This window comes from Salvelinus namaycush, chromosome 16, assembly GCF_016432855.1.
Source record: "Salvelinus namaycush isolate Seneca chromosome 16, SaNama_1.0, whole genome shotgun sequence".
NCBI classification, from domain to species: Eukaryota; Metazoa; Chordata; class Actinopteri; order Salmoniformes; family Salmonidae; genus Salvelinus; species Salvelinus namaycush.
In genome coordinates, this window is record NC_052322.1 from 26,357,305 (window position 1) to 26,378,458 (window position 21,154).

General features: G+C 40.6%; 1 protein-coding gene across 3 annotated transcripts in view; it reads right to left on the minus strand.

Annotated features, from left to right (window-relative positions):
* Nucleotides 1-14,595, minus strand: part of LOC120060720 (plasma membrane calcium-transporting ATPase 3-like) — a 40,561-nt gene extending 25,966 nt beyond the window's left edge. Inside the window, exons 1-9 of one of the 3 annotated variants that reach the window (XM_039010126.1) lie at nucleotides 14,379-14,595; nucleotides 12,527-12,724; nucleotides 11,883-12,140; nucleotides 11,463-11,588; nucleotides 6,732-6,863; nucleotides 3,609-3,647; nucleotides 3,043-3,204; nucleotides 2,643-2,857; nucleotides 272-514 (exon numbers count right to left, since the gene is read on the minus strand). In XM_039010126.1, the coding sequence (XP_038866054.1) occupies nucleotides 272-514; nucleotides 2,643-2,857; nucleotides 3,043-3,204; nucleotides 3,609-3,647; nucleotides 6,732-6,863; nucleotides 11,463-11,588; nucleotides 11,883-12,140; nucleotides 12,527-12,724; nucleotides 14,379-14,595 (1,590 nt within the window). The remainder of the gene's footprint in view (nucleotides 1-271; nucleotides 515-2,642; nucleotides 2,858-3,042; nucleotides 3,205-3,608; nucleotides 3,648-6,731; nucleotides 6,864-11,462; nucleotides 11,589-11,882; nucleotides 12,141-12,526; nucleotides 12,725-14,378) is intronic. The other 2 variants (XM_039010128.1, XM_039010127.1) reach the window with 2 other exon arrangements.
* Between the last annotated feature and the right edge of the window lie 6,559 nt (nucleotides 14,596-21,154).

A 21,154-nucleotide genomic window follows, 5' to 3' on the forward strand; every position in this document is an offset into this window, starting at 1 on the left:
GGGCAAAATGCACATTTGTATGTAAATTTGTATGTAAATTCTGAATTCTATTAATGGTTTATATATGTTGTGTTAACATGAACAAAATAAATGTCCATCCAAATGGCCAATAAAGATGTAAATGTCTTTGCCAGTTAACCAGAAAATAACCAGAAAAGATAATGTTGTGTCCCTTTACCATTCCGCATTGCAGACATTATCCACAATATAAATGTGGGAGCATTCAACAATGTGCAGGTATCTATCTATCTTTCATAATCCACCCTCTCACCATAATCTTGGAGGTGTAGGCGCTGTTGACAGCTATGGCGTTGACGAGCGTGTCCAGCACTTTAGGATTCATCTGGTCAGGGTGTGGGACCTTGTGGAAGTGCTGGTCGCCCGCGTAGGCCTGCACCACGGTCATTCGGTTGGTAGTGAGGGTGCCTGTCTTGTCGGAGCAGATGGCCGTGGCATTGCCCATGGTCTCACAGGCATCCAGGTGGCGCACCAAGTTATTGTCCTTCATCATTTTCTACAGGGAAGGAGGAGGAAACAGACGGAGAGGGATCTTACTGTTAGGCCTCCACCTGAGATACTACAATACAATTCAGCTGCATGTACAATATATAGTATAGTGTAATCGTGCCTTGATTTTGCCATATGGGGGATATTCGAGCAAAAACACGATTTAAAACTTCTTGTCAATAGGGGGGCGCTGTTTTCACTTTGGAAAAAATAGTGCCCAAATTAAACGGCCTCGTACTCTGTTCTAGATCATACAATATGCATATTATTATTACTATTGGATAGAAAAAACTCAGAAGTTTCTAAAACTGTTTGAATTATATCTGTGAGTAAAACAGAACTCATTTGGCAGCAAACTTCCTAACAGGAAGTGAAAAATCTGAAAACGAGGCTCTGTTTCAGGGCCTGCCTATTCAACTGGCTTTTATTTATCGATATGTATGCGATATGATATCATACGCCTTCCACTAGATGTCAACATCTAGAATAAGAGCTTTTGGAGTGACAGGTCCGGTATTTTCTTTGTCTTCGACGGCGCGCGGGGGACCTCGACATTGTCTTCTGAAAAGCGTTCGGTATACACGGCGAATATCTCCGGCTCTGATTTTATTTGATACATATGAGAAAAACATCATAAAGTAGGTTTTTTCAACCGAGTTTTATCAGTTTATTCAACGTTTAATGGGACTTTTGGAATTTTCCGTTCTTTGCGCCAAGAGATGATGGGAATGTTCGCGCCACAATGCTAGCCAAGGTTGCTAATTCGACAGAAGAAATGGACATTCTAAAACCAAACAACGATTTATTCTGGAAATAGGACTCCTTGTACAACATTCTGATGGAAGCTCAGCAAAAGTAAGACAACATTTATGATGTTATTTCGTATTTCTGTGTAATATGTTGATGCCTATTCTCCGCCGTGTTGGTGAGCGCTGTCTCACAATAACCCAAGCTGTATGTTGTGGTAAAGTTATTTTAAAAAATCTAACACAGCGGTTGCATTAAGAACCAGTGTATCTTTCATTTGCCATACAACAAGTATTTTTATGTAAAGTTTATGATGAGTTCTTTGGTCAGATTAGGTGAGTGTCCAAAATATCTCCGGACATTCTGGGGAATTGTTGCTACGTATTCACAATGTATAACCACGATTTGCAGCTCTAAATATGCACATTTTCGAACAAAACATAAATGTATTGTATAACATGATGTTATAAGACTGTCATCTGAAGAAGTTGTCCAAAGGTTAGTGATTAATTTTATATCTATTGCTGGTTTTTGTGAAAGCTACCTTTGCGGTGAATAAATGCCTTTGTGTGTTTGGCTATTGTGGTAAGCTAATATAATTCTATATTGTGTTTTCGCTGTAAAACACTTAAAAAATCAGAAATATTGGCTGGATTCACAAGATGTTTATCTTTCATTTGCTGTACACCATGTATTTTTCATAAATGTTTTATGATGAGTATTTATGTATTTCACGTTGCTCTCTGTAATTATTCTGGCTGCTTTGGTGCTATTTTTTATGGTGGCTGCAATGTAAAACTATGATTTATACCTCAAATATGCACATTTTCGAACAAAACATAAATGTATTGTATAACATGTTATAAGACTGTCATCTGATGAAGTTGTTCAAGGTTAGTGATTAATTTTATCTCTATTTTGTCGGTTTTGTGAAAGCTACCTATGCGGTGGAAACATGGTGAAAATATGCGGTTGTGTGTTTGGCTATTGTGGTTAGCTAATAGAAATACATATTGTGTTTTCGCTGTAAAACATTTTAAAAATCGGAAATGATGGCTGGATTCACAAGATGTTTATCTTTCATTTGCTGTATTGGACTTGTGATTTCATGAAATTATATTATATGATATCCCTGTCCCGTTAGGCTAGGCTATGCTAGTCAGCTTTTCTGATGAGGAGGATTGTAGTTTCCCTGTGAATCTACAGCAGCACGCACGCACGCACGCACGCACGCACGCACGCACGCACGCACGCACGCACGCACGCACGCACGCACGCACGCACGCACGCACGCACGCACGCACGCACGCACGCACGCACACACGCACACACACACACACACACACACACACACACACACACACACACAAACAGTTTATTACCCTTACCTTGACAGAGTAGGCCAGTGATATAGTAACAGCCAGTGGCAGCCCCTCAGGCACAGCCACCACCAGCACTGTGACGCCGATGATGAAGAACTTGACAAAGTACTGCACATAGACGGGGGTACACTCAGTGAGCCACTCCCGGCCCTGCACCACAAAGGTCTCAATCACAAAGTACATCACCAGGATGATCACTGTGATGGCTGACATGACCAGACCTGAGGAAGAGGACAGACAGACACACAGACATGGCTACTTAGATCAAAGAACAATGTGAAGAGTTTGTCGGTAGTAGAGAATGCACTGCTAGCCAACCTTGTGCATACACAGGTCAAGTCAGAGTGAACAAGCAGGCCAGCAAAAAATTGATTATGAACGCTGAACGTTTAGAGTCAGCCCTCACCTGCCTTCCCGATCTGCACGGCCAGTTTAGTGAGTTTGCCCTGGAGCACAGACTTCTCTTTTTTAGGCACGTTGCCCTTTTTCTTCTCCGCTTCCACCTCCCCACCTTCAGCGCTCTTCAGGGGCTGCATCTCCATGGCAACAGCCTCATCCTGTTTCTTGGCTAAGGTTGGGGGTTGTCACAAAGTTAGGGAGTGGTTAGGACGGTTAGAGAAAAGCCAAGAGGTGTAGTGGGCGTTTCGGCACAAAATGGCTGCCATGCTTCCCCCAGGTGGGTTCTACAGCTACAGTATGCAACTGTAACAGGATGTAAAGCACTTATGAGACCTAATGAAAAGGGCTGTATACATACAACCCATTATTATCAAATGTACAGGTAATATGTTTTCAACATAAATCAAGATATTGCTTCCATCTTATTTGAGAAGTAAAATGTTTGAAAATATTTTGTATAAATTATTACCTCATGCCATCTGTTGTTTGCATAGTTCCCCAAAGGATTAACATAAAGTAGCCTACTTGAAATTATGGATGATTCCTCTGCCTTGGAATCCCCCTGTTTCTTACCTTTGTTCTGATTGTTTTCCAGTGTCCCATCTTGCTTGCCTGTGATTAGGCGAGAGAGAGACAAATATCTAGACTGATACAGCTGAATGTGACAGACATATTGCTGCATGGGAGGCAAACATTGCTCCCATTTTAACCCCCCTAAAGGAGTAAAAATCGAATGGGAAAATGAATAGACAAAATGAAAGTGACAGAAACGTGTGAAGAAATCGCCATGACTTATATCAACATGTTAAACTTAATTTTCAAAATATTTTACAGTTTGTTCTTTTTTTCCCAATTACATTAGGGGTCCACAATCTCCCATGGGAGTCCCATGGAATATCTCTAGCAAACCCCTTCACCAACCTAACTAGTCTAGTAGGGGAAACACCTACCATTCGTGATGCTGATCTGTTTTGCTTCGACTGCAGGGGTATTATTGCCCTCTGATGAGATAGTGGTTTGGGATTTGAGATAGGGACAGGGACAATAAGAGATTTTATCAAATTAAGAGACAAAAACAATCAAAACAGTAAAAAGGATGAGCAACAGAAACAACAAACAAGGAATGAAAAAAAATGAATGTATGAGACCTCAGGAGCAGCAAATAAGTAAACCATTGCATCATGTCTTTCTGTGGTCTTTATTGTGAAGCTTCGTCCTAACCAGAGGCTTCCCCCTCTGTGTAACCCCATCTCCATCTTGCTCTCCCCCTTTCCATTCAAGTATTGATTGCTTTGCATACTCCTATGCTTTTAGATATAATTATTAAGCAGCTAGCTACCACTCTTCATATCAAGGAGAGGGAGACAGGGAGAAAAGTCTCTGCCCATGTACTGTAAATGCACACTGTACAGTTCAGAGATGCTTTGCTCTCTCTTTCTCATAAGCAGAAGTAACATCAGGCCTTGAATGTCACAGCTTAATGGAGCATCCCTTCAACACACCTATTGAAACTGCCAATGCATGATACTTATATACTTTGTGAGTCAATCAATTGTGAGTCAATCATATGTAAATACATCCATGTATATATGAAAAGTTCCTTTCCAAAACATTGTATGCACAGATTTTTCACATTTGTGTTTTTTCATCAGAAGGGAATGCTTATGGGTGTGTAAAATATCACTGGTCTCATATTTTTGTTCATATATTTTAGATGTGTATTAAAATTAGTTTTGTTGCAAAACGATATACAGTTGAAGTTGGAAGTTTACATACACTTAGGTTGGAGTCATTAAAACTTGTTTTTCAACCACTCCAAAAATGTCTTGTTAACAAACTATAGTTTTGGCAAGTCGGTTAGGACATCTACTTTCTACAAAAAAAATGTGGACCTCCACAAGTCTGCTTCATCCTTGGGAGCAATTTCCAAACACCTGAAGGTACCACGTTAATCTGTACAAACAACAGTACGCAAGTATAAACACCATGGGACCACGCAGCCGTCATACCGCTCAGGAAGGAGACGTGTTCTGTCTCCTAGAGATGAACGTACTTTTGTGCAAAAAGTGCAAATCAATCCCAGAACAACAGCAAAGGACCTTGTGAAGATGCTGGAGGAAACAGGTACAAAAGTATCTATATCCACAGTAAAACGAGTCCTATATCGACATTACCTGAAAGGCCGCTCAGCAAGGAAGGAGCCACTGCTCCAAAACCACCATAAAAAAGCCAGACTACGGTTTGCAACTGCACATGGGGATAAAGATTGTACTTTTTGGAGAAATGTCCTCTGGTCTGATGAAACAAAAATATAACTGTTTGGCCATAATGACAATCGTTATGTTTGGAGGAATAAGAGGGAGGCTTGCAAGCCGAAGAACACCATCCCAACCGTGAAGCACGGGGGTGACAGCATCATGTTGTGGGGGTGCTTTGCTGCAGGAGTGACTGGTGCACTTCACAAAATAGATTGCATCATGAGGCAGGAAAATTATGTGGATTTATTGAAGCAACATCTCAAGACATCAGTCAAGAAGTTAAAGCTTGGTTGGAAATGGGTCTTCCAAATGGACAATGACCCCAAGCATACTTCCAAAGTTGTGGCAAAATGGCTTAAGGACAACAAAGACAAGGTATTGGAGTGGCCATCACAAAGCCCTGACATCAATCCTATAGAAAATTTGTGGGCAGAACTGAAAAAGCGTGTGCTAGCAAGGAGGCCTGCAAACCTGACTCAGTTACACCAGCTCTGTCAGGAGGAATGGGCCAAAATTGTGGAAGGCAACCCGAAACGTTAAACAATTTAAAGGCAATGCTACCAAATACTAATTGAGTGTATGTAAACTTCTGACCCACAGGGAATGTGATGAAAGAAATGAAAGCTGAAATAAATAATTATCTCTACTATTATTCTGACATTTCACAGTCTTAAAATAAAGTGGTGATCCTAACTGACCTAAGACATGGAATTGTTACTAGGATGATTAAATGTCAGGAATTGTGAAAAACTGAGTTTAAATGTATTTGGCTAACTTCAACTGTATATCCATTGCTTAGCTGGAATGGAATGTTCATATCCTGTATAATTAACATATAAATTCAACTCATATATAAATTCAACTATAGCCTGAGGCTATAGTCTTTGGTTAGAGTTAGGTCTCGTCCCAAATGGCACCCTATTCCCTATATAGCGCACTACTTTTGACAAGAACACAGATCTAATATTACTGTATTGATACAGTTTAAAATATATAACAAAAATGTATGTCACAAATGTATCAATTGTACAGTTGTAATTATTGTCACATTTGACTGTGTAAAACCTTGCACTGCTACTTTTGTCTCTGAGAGAGAGGAGGATATATCTAATTTTGCAACAAAATGTGATTGTCTCTCTGAAATAAAACCATCAATTGATAGATTTTTAACAAATACCTGTCTGTCATTGAACATGCCATGATTAGATATGGGAAAAAAAACACACCAATCACTTTTAATAAGTTCTTCAAAAAAACAAATTTACTAACATTTCTGAAAATGGATATATAGCGTTTTGGAATGAAACTCTTCATATCCATTTGAAGCATCCCTGGTATATGTATTGTGTTTCAAATGTACTATATTTGCTTCATACTCACAAAAATGATACCGAACATCTTAATGACATTACACCTTCAGCCTGTCTTATTATCTTACCTTTCTTGTCTTTCTTCTCATCCTCCCCCTCCCCCTCTCCAGCCCCCAGTAGAGTGAAGATGATTCCAGTTTGAGAGTTGATCCCCACAGCAGTAACAAGCATCTTTCCTGAGCCTTCCATCACATGAGTTCCTAAAGGGATACAAAGATGAAATTCCTAAATAGACATGGGAATAACCCTTCACTTTTTCCACATTTTTGTAACGTTACAGCCGTATTATAAAATTGATTAAATTATTTGTTTGTTTTTCCCTCAGCAATCTTACACACCCCATAATGAGAAAGCAAAAACAGGTTTTTAGAAATTTGTGCCAATTTTTGCCAACCCCCCCCCCCCCCCCCCGGAAACATCACATTTACATATGCATTCAGAACCTTTACTCAGTACTTTGTTGAAGGACCTTTGCCAGCGATTACAGCTTCGAGTCTTCTTGGGTATGACGCTACAAGCTTGGCACACCTGTATTTGGGGAGTTTCTCCCATTCTTCTCTGCAGATCCTCTCAAGCTCTGTCAGGTTGGATGGGTAGCATCGCTGCACAGCTATTTTCAGGTCTCTCCAGAGATGTTTGATCGGGTTCAAGTCCACGCTCTGGCTGGGCCACTCAAGGACATTCAGAGACTTATCCGAAGTCACTCCTGCGTTGTCTTGGCTATGTGCTTAGGGCCGTTGTCCTGTTGGATGGTGAACCTTCACCCCCGTCTGAGGTCCTGAGTGCTCTGGAGCAGGTTTTCATCAAGGATCTCTCTTATCTTTCCCTTGATCCTGACTAGTCTTGCAGTCCCTGCCACTGAACCCCCCCCCCCCACACACACACACAGCTTGATGCTTCCACCACCATGCTTCACTGTAGGGATGGTGCCTGGTTTCCTCCAGATGTGACGCTTGGCATTCAGGCCAAAGAGTTCAATCTTGGTTTCATCAGAACAGAGAATCTTGTTTCTCATGGTCTGAGACTATTTAGGTGCCTTTTGGCAAACTCCAAGTGGGCTGTCATGTGCCTTTTACTGAAGAGTGGCTTCCGTCTTTCGTTGCTCAGTTTGGCCTGGCGGCCAGCTCTAGGAAGAGTCTTGATGGTTCCAAACTTCTTCCATTTAAGAATGATGGAGGCCACTGTGTTCTTGGAGACCTTCAATGCTGCAGAAATTGTTTGTACCCTTCCCCAGATCTGTGCCTTTATACAATCCTGTCTCGGAGCCCTACGGACAATTCCTTTGACCTCATGGCTTGGTTTTTGCTCTGACATGCACTATCAACTGTGGGACCTCATGTCCAATCAATTGAATTTACCACAAGTGGACTCCAATGAAGATGTAGAAACATCTCAAGGATAATCAATGGAAACAAGATGCAACTGAGCTCAATTTCGAGACTCATAGCAAAGGGTCTGAATACTTATTTAAATAAGGTATTTCTGTTTTTATTTTGAATAAATTTGCTTTGTCATTATGGGGTATTGTGCTTAGATTGATGAGGGGAAAAAATGATTTAATACATTTTAGAATAAGGCTGTAACATAACAAAATGTGTAAAAAGTGAAGGGGTCTGAATACTTCCGAATGCACTGTATTAATCATGTCGCAACTCAAACAGAAGGGAGAATTTCCATTAATATTGTTTGCAATCAATATGGTGTTCAAAGAAGGTTATTGTGGAAAAATCTGTGTTTATTTCTATGATGTAGACATAGTGGACTGCTAAGTTCACATTACACAGTGACGTCATCTTCGCTGAGACCTAAAAGCCAATTCTCATTCCTGGAGTGACAAGCTCGACTCTTGTTATAGAGTTTTGCATGGTTGGCTTGAGTGTGGTGTGCATTTGGGAAGGCAGGTTGGAATCCAGAGGCAACGCATAATTACACTCACCAATTACACTCTGGAGCTACTGTAGTTTGTGTTTTTAATCACTGAGTAAGGTCACTTTCCTCTGTTTCTCCTACTGACCGGTGATCTAATTACTTTTGTACAGCAGAGCTCCATTATGTTCCCATTAATTAAAATACTTTATCACAAGAGACCAAGGGTTGTTCAATAACACTGTTCATACTGCCTAATACCAGGGAGTGGAATAGCTCAGAATACTGCTAAATATGTTTGATGTTGATGATTGCTTACATATGTAATGGCTTGGTACTGTTATAAACTTGTGCACTAAACCACAGCATGTACATGGTTATAACAAGTAAAGTGAATGTATTTCAACTGGAACTGATACATTCTTATCGGCAGACTCAGCAGCCTTGGTTCACTAACTACTTCTCAGATAGAGTTCAGTGTGTCAAATCAGAGGGCCTGTTGTCCGGACCTCTGGCAGTCTCTACAGGGTTCAATTCTCGGGCAGACTCTTTTTTCTGTATATATCTATGATGTCGCTCTTGCTGTGGGTGATTATTTGATCCACCTCTACGCAGACGACACCATTCTGTATACATCTGGCCCTTCTTTGGACGCTGTGTTAACAAACCTCCAAACGAGCTTCAACGCCATACAACACTCCTTCCGTGGCCTCCAAATGCCTTAAATGCTAGTAAAACTAAATGCATGCCCTTCAACCGATCGCTGTCCGCACCCGCCCACCCAACTTACATCACTACTCTGGACGGTTCTGACTTAGAATATGTGGACATCTATAAATACCTAGGTGTCTGGCTAGACTGTAAACTCTCCTTCCAGACTCACATTAAGCATCTCCAATCCAAAGTTAAATCTAGAATCAGCTTCCTATTTCGCAAACAAAGCCACCTTCACTCATGCTGCCAAACGTACCCTCGTAAAACTGACTATCCTACCGATCCTTGACTTCGGCGATGTCATTTACAAAATAGCCTCCAACACTCTACTCAGCAAATTGGATGCCGTCTATCACAGTGCCATCCGTTTTGTCACCAAAGCCCCATATACTACCCACCACTGCGACCTGTATGCTCTCGTTGGCTGGTCCTCGCTACATATTCGTTGCCAAACCCACTGGCTCCATGTCATCTATAAGTCTTTGCTAGGTATAGCTCCGCCTTATCTCAGCTCACTGGTCACCATAACAACACCCACCCGTAGCACACGCTCCAGTAGGTATATTTCACTGGTCATCCCCAAAGCCAAGACCTAATTTGTCCGCCTTTCCTTCCAGTTCTCTGCTGCCAATGACTGGAATGAATTGCAAAAATCACTGAAGTTGGAGTCTTATATCTCCCTCACTAGCTTTAAGCGTCAGCTGTCAGAGCAGCTTACCGATCACTGCATCTGTACACAGCCCATCTGTAAATAGCCCATCCAACTACCTACCTCATCCCCATATTTGTTTTTGTTTTTCTGCTCTTTTGCACACCAGTATTTCTACTTGCACATCATCATCTGCACATATATCACTCCAGTATAAATTGCTAAACTGTAATTACTTCGCCACTCTTAGCCTATTTATTGCCTTACCTCCTTACTTCATTTGCACACACTGTATACAGATTGTTCTATTATGTTATTGACTGTACGTTTGTTTATCCCATGTGTAACTCTGTGTTGTTGTTTTTGTCGCACTGCTTTGATTTATCTTGGCCAGGTTGCAATTGTAAATGAGAACTTGTTCTCAACTGGCCTACCTGGTTAAATAAAGGTGAAATAAATCAAATAAAAAACAAAAAATTCCACAGCATTTACAGAGTTTGCATTCATCCAATGTGTGGTGGCCTAAACATCAAGTGATGTATGTGCACCTCGAGAGGTAAGTGTGACAGATACTGGAAAAAAACAATCAATGATAACAAAAGGGAATTCTGTATATTGATTGATGAAATCACATCATACATGTTTCTGAACCTGCAGCTGAATACTTTCAATATTTGATCTTCTGCTCCATCACCAATGTGGATTAGGCTGCTACATCACCATCACAACAGCATGATTATTTTAGATCTCTGCATAGACCTAGCCTAGTGGACCTATGGAGTGAGTAGCAGAGTCCAGTTCCGAGTATCATTATTGGGTAGAGGATGAGTGAGGGTCCCCTGTGGGTCTAATGGATTCATGACCCGGTGCTCAGGATGCTGACCAGGGGCTACAATCCGATTAGCCCTGTCAGGCTCCAGGGAACAGGGAGGAGTCGCTCTCTCACTGGGAGAGGCAATGAGATTTCCCCTCTCGGCACTGCAGCCAGCACACAGAGACACAAAGTCGCCCTCCCCCTCTCCTCTGCCCACTGACAGCACTCATCCTGCAGGCAGAAGCTACTGGCGCCCAACGGTAGTGTAAGTAGTGGCTCTGTTTTGAGTTGCATGTGTCATATCACGGCCAGTAATAGGGAAGGTTTAAATGTGTTAGTAGGCTTAAGAGGCAGGTGTCAGCAGCACAACAAACTCCAATCACGGGTGAAAGACTAGTTAGGTTGTTTCAACAGCATAGCTAACTAGGTAGCTAGCTTACTAGCTGGTTTACATAATCTACTATCTCTGTGATCAGCTGATAGCCTACCCCTCTTTGCCCTCTCTTGGAGCAGTAGGCTATAAGCTTGCTTACAGTCAGATGAGTGTGATTTTGCGTTGGACACACACACACACACACACACACACACACACACACACACACACACACACACACACACACACACACACACACACACACACACACACACACACACACACACACACACACACACATACTGCACAGAGGCAAACACCCCTGGCATGGCCTCTTTTGCCCGACTGTAACATGACTACTGTATTATATGCAAACAACTCACCAGACAGCAACATGGGGTCCTTGTCAACAGACTTTTTTACATGGTCAGACTCTCCGGTCAGCGAGCTCTCATCGATCTTCAGGTCGTTGCCCTGTATCAGTATCCCATCAGCAGGCAGGAGATCACCTGTGTGGGAGTGGAAGCAGGAGGAGACAAGGGACCAGAGACTTATAAGGATCTATAAGGAATTATAAGGATCCAAACATCGTTATGACTGCTTAATAGAAATCTACACAAAACCAGATAGGTTTAATGTATTATTTATGCATTTATGGTTGAGCTGTTATGAATGTTTGATTCTTAATAGACCTTCGGTAAGATACAGTCAAAGGAACTACAAATGCATTATACACAGGTAGCTACATAGATAGTCCAACCAGGTATACTACATCAGGGGACTTCTCCTGATCCTGGACTGACCGTATTTGATTTGGGCCACATCCCCAACCACCATTTCAGCAACAGGGATCTGGATGACGGTGCCATTCCGCACCACGGCAAATCGCTGCTCCTGCTCAATGCGGCTCTGCAGCCCCCGGAACTGCTTCTCCTTGCTCCAGTCGTTAAAGGCCGTCACCAGCACTACGCAGACGACAGACAGCAAGATGGCCGCGCCCTCAATCCAGCCAGCCTCCGCCTCGCCCTCGTCCTCTGCACCGGATGCCACATTCCCACACGCTGCAGAGAGAGAAATAGGAAGAAAGATAGAGCAGAGAAAGAAAGGAGGTGAGAGACAGGGCAAAGAGAGAGAGAGAGAGATAGAGAGAGAGAGAGAGAGAGAGAGAGAGAAAGAGAGAGAGAGAGAGAGAGAGAGAGAGAGAGAGAGAGAGAAAGAAAGAAAGAAAGAAAGAAAGAAAGAAAGAGAAAGAGAAAGAGAGATATGGCAGAGAAGTGAGGGAAGAGGGAACTTCGCTCACCTGATGAGTTACCTTAACTGAGAGAACTGAAAACCTGTGTTAACTCCCATAGCTAATGCCTAGGCTTTAGCTCAGAGTGCTAATTAATGCTTTATTAAGGCATGCGGAAGGCCAAAGTCTGATACCTGGACAGTCAGTCACACCTACCTTCGCTCTCCTCTCCAGGCGGTTGGTAGAAGGACAGTGCGAGGGAGATGATGGCAGCTATCTCTAGGATGATAAGAGTTACATCCTGTAGGGCCTCCCAGACCAGCTCCAGGAACGACTTGGCCTTCTTAGGAGGGATAAAGTTCTGGCCAAACACCTGACCACGCTTCTCTAGGTCTGACGGGTTGTCCGATAGGCCTAGAGAGGACAGGGAATGCTGCTACTGAACATGGTGCATGGCATCCCTTCATCCACCTCACTGGATTTAATTTAAAACACTATTAGAGGGTATCAGATTCTTGTGTGAATTCAGTAGGTAAGAGGGTAGCTAAGGAACTGTTGAAGATTACTGTAGAGTGAAACGTTATTTGGATGTTCTATCAGGATGCCTACTTACGACCAAACATTTGTCAAATTGCAGGTCTCTGCCATGAAAATTAGTCTGTAACACTTCATAATAGGTTCATATTAGAAACTGGCCATGTGAAATACTGTTGTCATAAACAGTCATTACATTATATGGGACATGGTCATAGAACTTGAGATAGTTACAGTTTAGGCCATGTTTCTTACAGCCTTGTGTAGGCATTATGACAGAGCATTAAAATAAAATGCTTTCAAAATGTCTACATTAGAGCAGACAAAACACAGCATAACCATCTTTCAATTACTTCTGTAAAATACATTGCTATAGACTCACTCACATGAATCATATAACGGACATATAAATGTTTGAGTGTTGACACTGGGTGCTGGGTGCTCTTTTAGTAGAATGAGATAGATGGAGTGGGAATGGCACAGATGGCTAAGTCAGTGTGTGTCTGCTTCTCTGTGGGGTGTGTGCTCTGGCACACCCACCTCATGTCCTCCCCTGCCAAACATCACCTGCTGCTACTGTCAACCCAGCCATCTCTCTCTCTCTCTCTCTCTCTCTCTCTCTCTCTCTCTCTCTCTCTCTCTCTCTCTCTCTATCTCTCTATCTCTCTCTCTATCTCTCTATCTCTCTATCTATCCCATTTGGGGGGTAGTCAAAATGTAGTCGCACTATAACCGAGTTCAGAAATGATGTGTGAAACAATCTGGTGATAAAAAGACACGTGAGTAGGAACATTTCAGGGCGATGAGATATGCAAATTAATAATTAATCTGACTCTCTGTGAAAAGTCACCTTTTACTCATTCAGACAATATTCTCACAGTTGCCATGGTAATGAAAGGTTCATGAACAAATTCCCCTTCATCTCTCTAACTGAAACAGCCTACATTTATCTCTACTGAATTATAAAAATAGTTTTGTAATCATCATAAAAGTGTGCAGATATTGTTGAATCATAGGCGCTTGTATAATTTAACATCATCTAAAAAGTGACAAATTACATAATTTTAAACTATAATGGTGAAAATAAAGCAATATGCTGAAAACATTAACCGCTCATATAGTGGTTTGAGCATCTCTCCTCAGGCCTATTTTATGTTTGCTGCAGGAGGCCATGATGAATGAGAGGAGGTGTCTGTCTCTCTGCATCACACCCACCAGATTGCTGATGCTTTTGTAGCTTAGCAACATAACATGAAAGCCTGTTCGGGCAGACTGAGTTGGGAATGCACAAATACAGATAGAAAACCAGGCGGATGAGGACAGTACAAATGAGGACATCTGGTAGAAACCATCTATGCAAACACGATGGCAGTGGCGCTATAGCATAAAATATCATCAACTGGTTGTTCATAAAAAATCCAGTTGATTTGACCTATTGGTTTGAATTTGATTAGTAAGGTAGACTAATAAAGTGCATTGTATGTTTCCAGTGAAGAATGTCACTGAGAGTGGTGTGTCTGAGTGAGACTCTCACCATCGGCTGGGGAGGTCTTCAGTCTCTGACAGAGGCCCTCTGTGTCCGTGTAGTTCTCCTGGATCTTCTGAATGGCCTCTGCACCTCTCAGCTCCATAAGGTCCCGCAGGTCCTCCAGGGTGGCCCCAAAGTCCCCTGCATGGTTGACCTCTGTTCCCCCTCCACTACCTCGCTTCTTGGGTTTGAACTCCACCGAACTATTGGCTAAGTCCCCCATGATAATGTATGGTAATAGATGTGTATTGATTCTTCAAAAAACAATGATTCTTTGATGGACTTCTTTGAAAAGGGCCAGGGTAGGCCAGGATAGGCCAGGGTAGGAAATGCTTGACTATGTGATTTTTAGATTAATGTTCCCCCATGCCACTCCCTCCTTTGCCCCTTCTATGATTCTCCATATCAGGGCATGTGTGGAAGAACATTTGGAAATGTTTTTGTTGTGTGATTTGTCGGTGGTTTATTCCACCAAAGACCTTAATCTGGTCTGTCTCACAACCCCAGAAGAGAAAAGAGAATCAAACAAAATGATAAGGGGGATACCAATCCATAGAAACAGATATTTGTAAGGAGAGAAACAGAAAGAAGAGCTCAAGCGTTTGGAGGTGAAGAGAAAGATGCTTTGGCAGGTGCAGTGTAGGATTCACCTAAAGGCTGGAGAAGATGGAGAAGATGGGTTTTGTAGGGAATATTCTTACATCATTAAACCCTATCTAGATGTTGAGTTGTCAACATTTGCTACTATAAACCCAAGTCTGAAAAGAACTCTCAGATTGTAAGGATTTCAGCATCTTGACATGATTTCACTCTGTCATAAAAATGTGATCTATAATTTGCACCAAAGAGAATTATTAATGATCCAATAGGAGTTGCTGCAATCCCACCCCCTCCCTCACTGGGACACAAATCAAACGAAACAAAAAAACAGACATAATTTATTTATAAAAAGTCTATTGATTTTTAGTTTATTGATTTAGGATGTTATGGCCTCTCTAACTGCTTAGTAGTGGGTTGGCTCTCTGATCAGGGGGACATACTTAACCGTAATGAATGTTCATACTAAAAATAGGAGGAGAAAGGCATTGGGATGAAAACCCATGCAAATATACAATATCTTCATAATGTTATTTATCTATGACTCTAAGTTACATCCTTGAATCATGGCATCAAATTGTAATCATTACAAAGAAATGTGTACATTTCCTTATGATTTAATACGTTTTAGGCCCTATTCAATGTTTTATAGGCATTCGTGTGCATGGAATTATCTGATTATTTTGTCTCATGAATTTTACAAGCGTTTAGGTAATGCATCAGGCCTACACTTTTCTGAGTATTGTATAATGACCTTCGCATAATAACGCCTCTCCTCCTCATCTTCAAACAGTGAATTGCATTCCCTTTATGCTATTCCACCCATACTTGCTATATGGGCCCAGGAATCATCAAAATCCCAACAACATTTTTAAGGTTAAACACATTTCCAGAATATATTTGTTATCACAGTACAGTCTCCTAAACGAGCGTCGTGACGCTCGTATGGAAATAGCCAATCCATGTCTAGAATGGGCTTTTACCAAGGTGACGCGCACAGCCATGATGCTCAGCGATCTGGGATACAGAGGATACTCTCCTCCGAGTGATGCGAGGCGAAAATTGCCTCCATCGTGGCACGAAGCATTAGGCTTTATTAAGATGTTTTTATATTTCCACAGTATCAAAAAGTGAATGGAAACATATGTGTTTATATATCATAACTTAAAAAATCCTCAATTTCCCTTGCAAGACGGAGCATGTTTTAGTACATTGTCAAAATCCACCATGCCCTTTACTTGTAACCTTCAGATATCAGTGTTAACCTTGGTCTGCACAAATTCTCTCTTATGTCAGCGATATCCATCCTTTACGATAGAAATACACACTAAAGTAGGGAAATAACACCTTTCCTTATATTCATAATTTTTATAATTGTTTTTCCAGAGGTGAATGGGGATATGATGGGCCTAATACGAATGAGAACATATTTTCGAGGCAACAGATTTCAGAGGAATTGCAGCTCATGGAAAAATACGATTGGAACATAGTGTGTTTCTTTATGGTGGGAAAATTATACAATTTTGCCCGAGTGAATGTGCTACATTTAATCTGTGAGCTGGCCTACTACAAGGTTATAACCGTGTTGACTGGCTCATTTGCGGAATAATTTATCTCTGTGCACGGATTTGACTCATTCAGACATAAAATAACGGCATACTCATATAAATCATAGAAGTGACCGGTAGGCCTATACCCAATTCCCAGAATACGCCAAATCGGGATTTTATATATTCCAGATGGCAGTGCTGCCCTACTATGAATAATAATCTATTCCTGTTGCCCACAACATTAATGTAGCCTACATAGTCTACTCGGTAATAAATTATAATTGCCTGTAATAACTGACAAATAAATGTTTTATAGCATCTCGTATTGATAAAGGTAACGTAGCCAATTCACTATATTGGATTCATGAATACATTTTATGTCATTATTATAGTTTACCTGTACCATAATATTTTGGATGACTGCTATCAATACTAGTGTTCTACCGAGAAAGGTATAGGCTATAATAATAGGCCTAGGTCTAATAAATGGTGCAAATATTCGCCATTTTCACAGGTCACTCCAATATCATGAGGCATTTTGATGCCATATTATCCTTAGTCCACCATAATGATAGACCACCATTGAACTGAGATAAAAAATACTCACCCGGCCATGTCCAAGGACGTCAAAGGAGAGTTTAGAAAAACAGGAAATCCAATGTTCTTTACTTTTAAATTCACTTCATATCCGACAGACAAAAACGTTTGAAGGATGTAGACTATACCGACGTGATGTTCCATCTGTTGTTTCTGGTCAGGAAATAACAATGTATAGCACAGAATTGTGCAGACGTCTATGTGGAATTCCTCTAATGCGGAATAAAATTATTTGATGGAAGGCAGATATTAGCGTGTTTGCATAAATTAACGGTTAAGGACCGCAGGTAGCTATTTGATATTTTACTGTTATTCTGGTCGTTGGTCCCAATTATTCTCGTTGCTGTAATTTTTTAGTGTAATTGATAATACAGCATAAGCTCCAATTGGTGAGCAAGAATTTGGGTCTACATGCTGAAACGATTCCTCGCTTACCGCACTCGTCCTATGATGATGGCAACATTAAAATGGGCTGTTCTATGCGACGGGTAGGAGTGGGGTGGATGGATGCTGCGACTGCCGAGCTGACGCTCCTAGCTATCCCTCCCTGCAACCCCTCCCCTTGCTCACCCAGACTTTACAACCACGTTAGTCCAGAATATTGGTACTAATATCCCTATATAGACTGTCTGAGCTTTAGACAGCCATTCGTAAAACAAAATCTCAACATAATTTAAAAAAAAATCAAATCATCATACAGTAAATAATAATCAGAATGACTTTCATCAATTCATGGAGGTAGATAGGCCTATATAAGCTACTTGATAGCCCTACATTGAAAACGGCTCTGTAACAGGTTTATGTTGCCTCATCACAATTAAATGTTTTTATTATCATCATAATAATTAGCTAAGCATTTTGTCTACAGAACATGTAATAGACAATCAGAGCATATAGTGTTACGTAGTTTATTACACATAGACAAAATGACAGGTTGTTTTTCTGGTCTCATTGATATGCACTGTCCATTCATCATAATCAGATTTCTCCTGTCCTTCTCCCCAGAACACATTGCCTTCTAATGCTAAACTACATTAATTATAGAGGTAGCCATGTAGCCAGCGACTTCCCCATTAATAAAACATAGCCCAGTGCCAACACGGGAGTGGGGTGAGGAAGAAGGAAGAGGATGGAGGGAGGAAGTTATTGAGTCCATGACCTTCACCTGCATGAGTCTGGTATACACTTGGTCTCTTCATCCCTCTATAAAAAGAGACCACCTTTTTTTAAGCAACGCCCAAACAACAATTTACACAATCAATTAATTAATTAGAAATCCTTTAAATGTCCTATCAGAATTGTAGCAGATGTGAATTGAGATCCGCACCTGGAATGTATCCCTCTTCTGGCATAAAATGGAATTGCCTGATTGCATATTCAGAATCTAAATAGAGATTATTAAGGCTCACCCTGTGAAATTAGCTGAGTTGCTGGGCCTCTCTTGTCATAAATGTGATTGTCTGACTAATGTTTATTAATATGTCAATATGGGGGCGCTGTTTTCACTTTGTAAAAATTCGTTCCCAAATTAAACTGCCTCATACTCAATTCTTGCTCGTACAATATGCATATTATTATTACTATTGGATAGAAAACACTCTCTAGTTTCTAAAACCGTTTGAATTATATCTGTGAGTAAAACAGAACTCAAGTTGGAGCAAACTTCCTGTCAGGAAGTGAGAAATCTGAAATCAGGCACTCTGTTCCAGGGTCAGTTTATTAATTTGCATGTATTCTATTGGTCGACATGCACTGCATACGCCTTCCCCTAGATGTCAGCAAGCAGTGAGAATTGGAATGGAGTTGCTAGGCAGATCTGAGGCCATATAAAGGGTCTTGGAACGTGGGGTGCACTCTTTTCAACGTTCGCCATGACGCGAGACAGACCTCAGGATGGCATTCTGGAAAGCTCTCGTTATAGGCCTTAGATATATCCGGCTCTGATTTTATTCGATATAGGTGTTAAAAACGTCATAATGTAGTTATTTTAAACCGAGTTATATCATTTTATATCAGTATATTGCGATTTTTGGAATTTTCTTTGTGCTGCGTAATGAAGAGTTGGACACGTCTGGGCCACATAGCTAATGTTTGCTGCTAATTCCTAAGCTGAAGACTACATTCTACAGCCGGAGCAACGATTATTCTGGACAAAGGACAACTTGCCCAAGATTCTGATGGAAGCTCATCAAAAAGTAAGAACTATTTATGATGTTAATTCGTTGTTCTGTTGAAAAATGTAAAACTACTATTCCGCCATTAATTTCGGTGCGGTCTCGCTTTAACGCACGCTGTATGTCGTAGTAACGTTAATTTTAAAAATCTAACACAGCGGTTGCATTAAGAACTAATGTATCTTTCATTTGCTGTCCAACCTGTATTTTTTAGTCAAGTTTATGATTAGTTATTGATTAGATTAGGTGCCTCTCCCAAGATTTCTCCCGACATTTTCTTTGCAGCTTGGCTACTATTCTCATTGTATAACCACGATTTGTGCCGCTAAATATGCACATTTTCGAACAAACAATATATGTATTGTGTAATATGATGTTATAGGACTGTCATCTGATGAAGTTTTGAGAAGGTTAGTGAAAAATGTAATATCTTTTGCTGGTTTATTCGCTATCGCTAACGTGCATGAATCAATGCTGCTGTGTGGTTGGCTATTGTAGTAAGCTAATATAATGCTAAATTGTGTTTTCGCTGTAAAACACTTAAAGAATCTGAAATATTGGCTGGATTCACAAGATCTTTGTCTTTCATTTGCTGTACGCTGTGTATTTTTCATAAATGTTTTATGATGAGTATTTAGGTAATTCACGTTGCTCTCTGTAGTTATTCTAGTTGCTTTGGTGAGAGTTGTGATGGTGGCTGCAATGTAAAACTATGATTTATACCTGAAATATGCACATTTTTCGAACAAAACATATGCTATACAATAAATATGTTATCAGACTGTCATCTGATGAAGTTGTTTCTTGGTTAGTGACTATTTATATCTTTATTTGGTCGAATTTGTGATAGCTACCTATGCAGGAAAAAAATGGTGGGAAAAAAAAGTTGTGTCTTTTGCTATGGTGGTTAGCTAATAGAAATACATATTGTGTCTTCCCTGTAAAACATTTTAAAAATCAGAAATGATGGCTGGATTCACAAGATGTGTATCTTTCATTTGGTGTCTTGGACTTGTGATTTCATGAACATTTTATTATATGATATCCCTGTGGCTTTAGGCTAGGCTATGCTAGTCAGCTTTTTTGATGGGGGGGATCCCGGATCCGGGTTTGTGACTCCTTAGAGGTTTTAAACAGCAGTGCACCTCCCATAAGCCTAACGTGACAATGTGAAACCATTATGGTGATTGTGGATGAGGAATAGGAGGACAATAAAGAAAGAATGTAATAGAAATGCCTTTGAAAAATATATTCCTATTGATATTTTGGGAAAAGTCTAATGTTCAAGTTAGCCTATATTGTAAAGCTTAATTAGATACCTTGATCATCTAACAATGACCTATTGTTGCTCTCTATTGATGGAGTGGATGGAGAGGAATTTAGCAGGTGAACTTACTCTTGCAACTTTGGGAATATATGGGTAAAATCCCAAAGAAAATAAAGAAATGGTAAATACCTTGGAAGAACAATACAGTATTCATTACTTTGATTTAATCCAAGATAGAGTCAACTATAATAATTCACAGTACACTAGCCTGGTAATATGACTCAAGGTCCTGTTACTTGTAGAAAGCAAACTATGCAAGGGACATAACAAATACAATGTTTAGTAGAACTAGAAAAATGTCAACACAAACTTTTAAATGTCTAAATATCAATATCAATTGAAATTAAAACCATGAATGAAAAATTGAGGGCTTTTATGAATGATACATGAGGCAGGATTTTAAATAGTTGGATGTCACAATCCCTGCTGAAAGCAAGAAAATCCCCTCTGGTCAGAATTCAATTGTTACAGATAATGGTTTTCCGTACTGTATTTTTATACGTGTGTTTGATTTGCACACCAGCATGTCCCAGGAGA